This window comes from Eriocheir sinensis, unplaced genomic scaffold, assembly GCF_024679095.1.
Source record: "Eriocheir sinensis breed Jianghai 21 unplaced genomic scaffold, ASM2467909v1 Scaffold1, whole genome shotgun sequence".
Classification (NCBI taxonomy): Eukaryota; Metazoa; Arthropoda; class Malacostraca; order Decapoda; family Varunidae; genus Eriocheir; species Eriocheir sinensis.
Window position 1 is genome coordinate 686,410 of NW_026110295.1, and position 6,965 is coordinate 693,374.

The window sequence follows — 6,965 nt, forward strand, 5'->3', positions numbered from 1 at the left end:
TTGAATGTGTGTGGATACACGATCTAAACAGAGTCGGGTCCGGATTTACATGGGGGTGTACACAAGAGTGCCAATATCATCTTACCTCGATCGAATTGAATGTGTGTGGATACACGATCTAAACAGAGTCGGGTCCGGATTTACATGGGGGTGTACTGCCAATATCATCTTACCTCGATCGAATTGAATGGATACACGAACTAAACAGAGTTGGGTTCGGATTTACATGGGTGTGTATACAGAGTGCCAATATCATCTTACCTCGATCGAATTGAATGTGTCCTAATCTTCCGGAACTTCCGATTTTGTTTAACCTTGTGTGAGGTGAATGTGTATTTGTTTTGCGAAGCTTCCAATTCTAAATCTAGTTCGTACTGAATGTCGTCTAACCTTGTGTGAGGTGAATGTGTGTATTTGTTTTGCGAGGCTTCCAATTCTGAATGTGTGAGGTGAATGTGTGTTTTTGTATTCCGATGCCTCCGATTCTGAATTTAGTTCGTACTGAATGTCGTCGTCTAACCTTATGTGAGGTGATACTGAATGTAGTCTAACCTTGTGTGAGGTGAATGTGTGTCTTTGTCTTGCGAAGCTTCCAATTCTGAATTTAGTTCGTACTAAATGTAGTTTAACCTTGTGTGAGGTGAATGTGTGTTTTTATCTTCCGATGCTTTCGATTCTGAAAATGTCACGATTCTGAATTCAGTTCGTACTAAATGTCGTCTAACCTTGATTGAGGTGAATATGTGTCTTTGTCTTGCGAAGTATTATGTTAACCACAGAGTGGAGTTAGGATCTACATAGAGATGTACAGATGAGGTATGCAAACCAGTAACACACTGACTTACAATTCTGACTTTAAAGTTCATACTGAATGTCGTCTAACCTTGTGTGAGGTGAATGCGTGTCTTTGTCTTCTGAAGCTTCCGATTCTGAATCTAGTTCGTACTGAATGTCGTCTAACCTTGTATGAGGTGAATGTGTGTCTTTGTCTTGCGAAGCTTCCAATTCTGAATTTAGTTCGTACTGAATGTTGTCTAACCTTGAATGAGGTGAATGTGTGTTTTTCTCTTCCGATGCTTCCGATTCTGAATTTAGTTCGTACTAAATGTGGTCTAACCTTGATTGAGGTGAATATGTGTCTTTGTCTTGCAAGCTTCAATTCTGAATTTAGTTCGTACTAACTGTAATCTAACCTTGTGTGAGGTGAATGTGTGTTTTTATCTTCCGATGCTTCCGATTCTGAATTTAATTCTTACTAAATGTGGTCTAACCTTGATTGAGGTGAATGTGTGTCTTTGTCTTGCAAAGCTTCCAATTCTGAATTTAGTTCGTACTGAATGTTGTCTAACCTTAAGTGAGGTGAATGTGTGTCTTTGTCTTTCGAAGCTTCCGATTCGTTAACACTCCAATTAAGTAAATTAAATGTCAAAGTGTGTCCGTGACTTGTAGTTGTAGTTCGAATTAACTTTTAGTTCTTGCAGTTGATTTGAAAGATCTCAGTGTGGACACGCTACATGTAATGCATAATTTACAATTGATCTGAATGTCGCTTCAAGACTAAAACACATATTCACCCGGAGCCTTCTTAGAAGGTTAAGAACGTGATAGCGTAAATGTCGTCTATACTAGAATGTGTTTCTGTGCACGATACTGACTTATTTCTACAAACTTTGATGAAGATCTTAAGTCACCATTATTCCTTGCTGTCAGTATTGTCTAGATATAGTTGAAGAAGAATTGAGATGCAGAACAACAGTATACTTTTTATTAACTAAAAATATCATAATTATATACATGTGTGTTATGAAACAAATTTAACAGGGACTAGTTAAACTGTGCAAATCTTGAACCCACCTGACAAACTCTGTGCAAATCCTGACCCCAGTTTCTTCTCCGGTTAAACTGTGTGTAGATCCTGCCTGTGACAAACTCTTTGCATATCCTGACCCCAGTTTCTTGCACAAACTATGTGCAAGTTTCATTTCCGTTTAACTTTGTTCAAACACATTTATTATATAACACTTTAAAAACGTTTCGAAAAATATATTTAAAATATTGGACCCTACTTTAGCTAAACCCTATTTACATACATGTGTTACTTAACTCAGAATTTCTTGAGAGTAACAAGAGGTTCTCGAGGTTCCCTTGTGACATGTACAAATGGAATGTGACGATATGGTTTGTTTCTTTTCACCGTACGTAATGATACAGGTTTGTTATCTTTGATTAGGTTTAGTGGCTCTTCTATAGGGTTGTTGTCTTTGATTAGGTTTAGTGGTTCTTCTATAGGATTGTTTTTTTTTTTTTTTTAGTGTTTCCTTTGTCTGTATTTTCTGGGCTTCCTGTTTTTCTTTTCTGAGTTTTCTGGGCTTTCTATTTCTATAATTTCGATGCTTTTCTGCTCACTCCCTGTTTGCTTTCTTCTCTCAAGTTCTTCAGCTTTTCTTTGAGCTTCTTCAGATTATTAGAATACATGTTTCTCATGAGCACATCCTGCTCTTGGTGTACCATCGTGTTTTCGTTTTGTTGACATGGAGCGTCAGGAATGTTCAGGTGGGTGCTGGAGTAAAACTGCATGATCTTCATCATGAACAAGTACAACTGACGTCCAACTACCTAGAATGGGAGATTATGATTAGATAAAATGTAAATGCAACTCGTATAGAAGCTATCTCCACTCCTACTTATTTTTTTTAAATCTTTACCTTAATGTTGTAAACTTCATTTAAGTTGGACACATGAGGCTCTGGGTCAACTAGTTTTGGTATTTTTGCGATCTGAAAATACAAGAAAGAAATTTGAAGATTCGTATAATAATAATAATGTTTCATCTCAATAAAATATAACATTTATCTAGTCTGGACATTTACCTGAGTCTCAGTTGAATATCTTTTGCGTTTTAATCTTCTCTTCTTAGAGTTAGCTTGTTCGTCTGTCTTTAAATCTCGTGTCGGACAAGCACAAATCCGCAAGTGAAACACGTCGCGTCCCAGTACTGTACCATCTGTAACACTAACACAAATACAAATGTACTCAAAGTTACAGGAAATCCTTGGATAACTTTTCCTTGATTCACTCCATGAAATCTTTTATCAGAAATAACATTGGTAATGTAATAGCTATATCCGATCACAAGACGATGAAAGCCAAATCAACGACTGATTGTCTGACGGCGGTGCAGTCTAAGAAGAGAAAATTAGACGAAGAAAATGTTGCAACTAACACAAATACTACGGCTACGGTCGTACCTCCTAGTCTTGTTAATGAACCTAGAACTGCATATTCTGAACAAGCTATGGATGAATTGTCAACATATTACGCTGTGTTACTCTCCAATGTTGACAGATTCAAGCACAAGCACGTAAGATTGGCTTCTCTCATCAAACTGTTAAGTTACTTGAAAAAGAGAATCAACATAACGGACACGCTCAACACCCTGATTCTAACCCCACCTGTAGAAGTGACGATTTCGGAAAACGGATCCATTCAAGAATCTGTGGCAAAACTGTTGACACGACAGAGCGATCGGTTGTACGTTGTTGCAGAAGATGATGATGGTGGTGTAGTAGATATCGATCAGCGTATGCGCGATGTTCTTAACACGCGTCGCAAACTCGAAGAATGTTTGTCGCGTCAACATCTATGCGATATCATGGTGATGGAACAACTCTCTACCCTTTTAGGTGCTATACCATGTTACAGTACCCCGCTGAGGGGAGTTCCTTGCCGTGGTAGCGGGGCTTGAAGCCTGGTCGGCAGCACCACCTACTTAGGTGGTCCGTCCACCTCTGTAGGGCTTGCTGTTTGTCGGCCAGAGTGGACTAAACACTCCCCCGTCACTACTGGTAATGGAGGCTTACCAGTGGTGACGTATGTGCCTGCCCGACTACCATCAAGGGCATGGCTGAGCCTCCCCACGTGTTTGCCGTGCGTGGCGTCCCGTACACTCCCCGCACCCTCTCGTCTGGGAGCTGAGTCCACCGCGGGGCAGGGTGTAGTTCCCTTCGGTGGACAACACGCTCCTTTGGCGGGAGGGTTGGGGTAAGACGGGTGGTCTTGTGTGGCCCCGCTCTATCAATCGGCTGGTCATGCGTTGGCTAGGGTCAAGTGGCTGTTGTCTGGTGGGCACCGCAATGGTCCCGCGGCTGCCGCCTCACACCAGGCAGCTGCCACGTATACTTCCCCCACTACCCCTGAGGCTGCTGTGAGCTCTTGCTCCAGCATTAGCCTCCCCATGTTGGGCTCCGTGGTGGGTGGGGGGGCCCCAAGTGAAATAATTGTCATCCTTTATGGCATCTAAATCCCCGAGTTTACCTCGGCCTACATCCCTACCTGACCTCCGACCGTCCCCGGAAACCTCTTCTCGGCCTTCCCTCATCGCCACCCTGGAGCCGTTTCAGGCTCCGAGTGGCACTAAAGGGGCATCTGCCTCTTCTTTCTTAATCCCCAGACCCGGTGGCTCCCGGACCAAGAGCCGGAAGCAGGGACCAAAGAATGTGCCAGTCTCGCAGAGTTCTCAAGTTGAGGTCCTGCCCGGTCTATTTGAATCTGTATCCTATGACAAATACATCACCGTAAAGTCCCTAGATGGTCGATCTGTTAATGATCTCGACATTTTCGAAGTCCACCGTGAACTTGTCAAGACTTGCGGCAGAGAGCCGAAGATGCTTCCGCAGGAAGATGGCAGCCTTCTTGTGGAAGTCTCTTCTCCTGAAGAGAGTGAAAGACTCCGTGCCCTCACCTCAGTTCCCGGGCTGCAGTATCATGTGCCCCCCATGCTATCATGAACCAATCGCGCGGCGTGGTATTTTCAAGAGACCTCCTTCGTTACTCGGAGGAGCGCCTGGTTAAGGAACTCGAGGAGTATGACGTTGTTGCGGTGAGACGTGTCCACAAGAAAGAAGAAGGAGCACTGACACCCACACCCACACTATTCATAACTTTTAATCGGCTAGAGCTCCCTAGAACTGTAAAATTGGCATGGTTAAACCTCCACGTGAAACCATATGTCCCAAACCCCAGACGTTGTTTCCATTGCCAGTTATATGGACATGTGACTCGGACATGCCGCCGCCTGCAGAATGGTCTCCCTAAAGTATGCGTCACCTGCGGTAGGGATGACCATGGTGAGGAGTGCCCGGGCCCTGTTCGGTGCTACCACTGTGCCGAGCCCCATCCAGCTTCATCGAAAGAGTGTGATCGCCTTAGATTTGAGAGAGAGGTGCTTACCATTCGAAATAAAGAGAAATTGTCTTTTGTAGAGGCAAAGCGACTCGCCCTTACCAGGCTGTCTAGTCCTGGTAGAACCTATCCCTCAGTTCTCCAGTCACACGCTCAACGCCGTCTCAAAACCTCCCAGGATATGTCGTGCCCTGCAGCTCCCGTCGTTTCTGTGTCGACGCCTTTACCTGAAATCACACCAAATCGTGTCCCGCTCCGAACAGAGCCACAACAACAGAAACGTTCACGCAGTGAGGAGTCTCTCGATGAGACTCCCCCTACCAAGCTGCAAACTCCGGCGCCAGTTGTAGGATCGCCGGAGGTACCCCGGGCGTCGGCTGCTGCCGCCGCCCCTGCGCCAGCTGCTCCGGCTGTCTGTGGGCCGGAGTCTGCTGGTGCTCAGGCTTGCGGTGCGTCGCTGCCGGCGCCCGTGGCCTCAACCTCCGGAGAGTCTTCTCCGGGGACCTCCTCTGCTTCCTCCTCCTCTGCTGCTACCTCAGAGTGGCGGACGGTTGGGAGAGGCGGGGGAGGGAAGACGCCGGCAGCAGTCGCGGGCAGGAGGGTAGTTGAATGCCCCCAGCCTGCCAATCGGTCTGCGGTACATATGGTATCGCAACCAGCTACAGCTCGGACCAAGGGTCCTTTAATGAAGGGTGATGGCCCCTTTAAAAGGAACCCAGTAGGTGCAGGGCGATTCCTCTCCGGAAGAGCCCCAAAGCACCTCACTGAGTACTCATCTTCAATATCGTGCAGTGGAACTGCCGTGGTCTGCGTGCCAATTGGGAAGAGTTGCTCAGTCTTATAGCCCGTTATTCCCCAGTATGCATTTGCATTCAGGAGACCATGGTAGGAGAAAGTACTCCTTTTGGGCCTCCTGGTTACCATATTTTATATTCTTATCCTCTACAAGACCAAGGGAATCGTGGCGGCAGTGCCATACTGGTCCGCCGTGATATCCCTTTCTCACGCGTAAGGCTGTCAGCTCCCTTCCAGGCGGTCAGCATCCAGCTCTTTCTCCCACGACAGTACACAGTTTGCAGCTTATACCTTCCTCCAAGCGCTCATGTAGAGAGGAGGGATCTTGATAACTTGATCGCTGATCTTCCTGCCCCTTTCCTCTTACTAGGCGATGTGAATGGCCGTCATCCACTGTGGGGAGACTGCACCACTAACCCTCGAGGCGTGATGCTGGCATCTGTGGTAGAAGATGAGGAACTGGGAGTTCTTAATTCTGGAGATATGACGCACTTCCATAGCCAAACGGGTATTTTTACGGCTATCGATGTGTCTTTGTGTTCCTTTAATATTATTTTAGATTTCAACTGGAAGGTTTTACCGAACTTGCATGGAAGTGACCACTTCCCCATTGTTTTATCGTCAGCCAAGGGCGAACCACGCACTCGCCTCCCACGCTGGCGTATAGATAAAGCAGACTGGCAACTCTTCAAACAGCTAAGTTCCACTGCACGGTCTTTAGATGACTTCAGCAGCACTGGCGAAGCGGTGGCATATTTTACTACCTTACTACACTCGGCAGCCATATTAGCAGTTCCAAAGACGTCTGGTCACTTTCCCAGACGTCCCATGCCTTGGTGGACCCCTGAGTGCGCCGCTTCTGTGAAGGCAAAACGAGCCGCTTTCTCACGCCTCTGCCGACATCGTGGAGATCCACATTACTTAGAAGCCTTCAAACGGGCGCGTGCCCATGCCCGACGGGTCCTTAAAGAGGCCCGTCGTGCTTCGTG

General features: G+C 46.1%; 1 protein-coding gene and 1 long non-coding RNA gene across 2 annotated transcripts; one reads left to right on the forward strand and one right to left on the reverse strand.

Annotated features, from left to right (window-relative positions):
- Window positions 1-2,426: 2,426 nt before the first annotated feature.
- Window positions 2,427-3,421, reverse strand: LOC126988833 (uncharacterized). Its single transcript, XR_007742568.1, has 3 exons — window positions 2,871-3,421; window positions 2,706-2,777; window positions 2,427-2,616 (listed from the first exon to the last, which is right to left on the reverse strand). It is a non-coding gene; the product is annotated as an uncharacterized LOC126988833 (long non-coding RNA).
- Window positions 3,422-4,680: 1,259 nt separating this feature from the next.
- Window positions 4,681-6,193, forward strand: LOC126988850 (uncharacterized). The gene is made up of 3 exons (XM_050847260.1): window positions 4,681-4,759; window positions 5,445-5,731; window positions 6,131-6,193. Exons 1-3 carry the CDS (start codon window positions 4,681-4,683, stop codon window positions 6,191-6,193), a joined length of 429 nt encoding a protein of 142 aa, XP_050703217.1.
- The last annotated feature ends 772 nt before the right edge of the window (window positions 6,194-6,965 follow it).

Excerpts from the sequence above, each read along its gene's own strand:
- LOC126988850 (XM_050847260.1), top strand. The coding sequence starts at position 4,681 with ATGGCAGCCTTCTTGTGGAAGTCTCTTCTCCTGAAGAGAGTGAAAGAC. Across the intron at positions 4,760-5,444 it reads ACCTCAGTTCCCGGGCTGCA|AGCCACAACAACAGAAACGT; the intron begins GTATCATGTGCC and ends CGCTCCGAACAG. Across the intron at positions 5,732-6,130 it reads CTACCTCAGAGTGGCGGACG|ACCAAGGGAATCGTGGCGGC; the intron begins GTTGGGAGAGGC and ends ATCCTCTACAAG.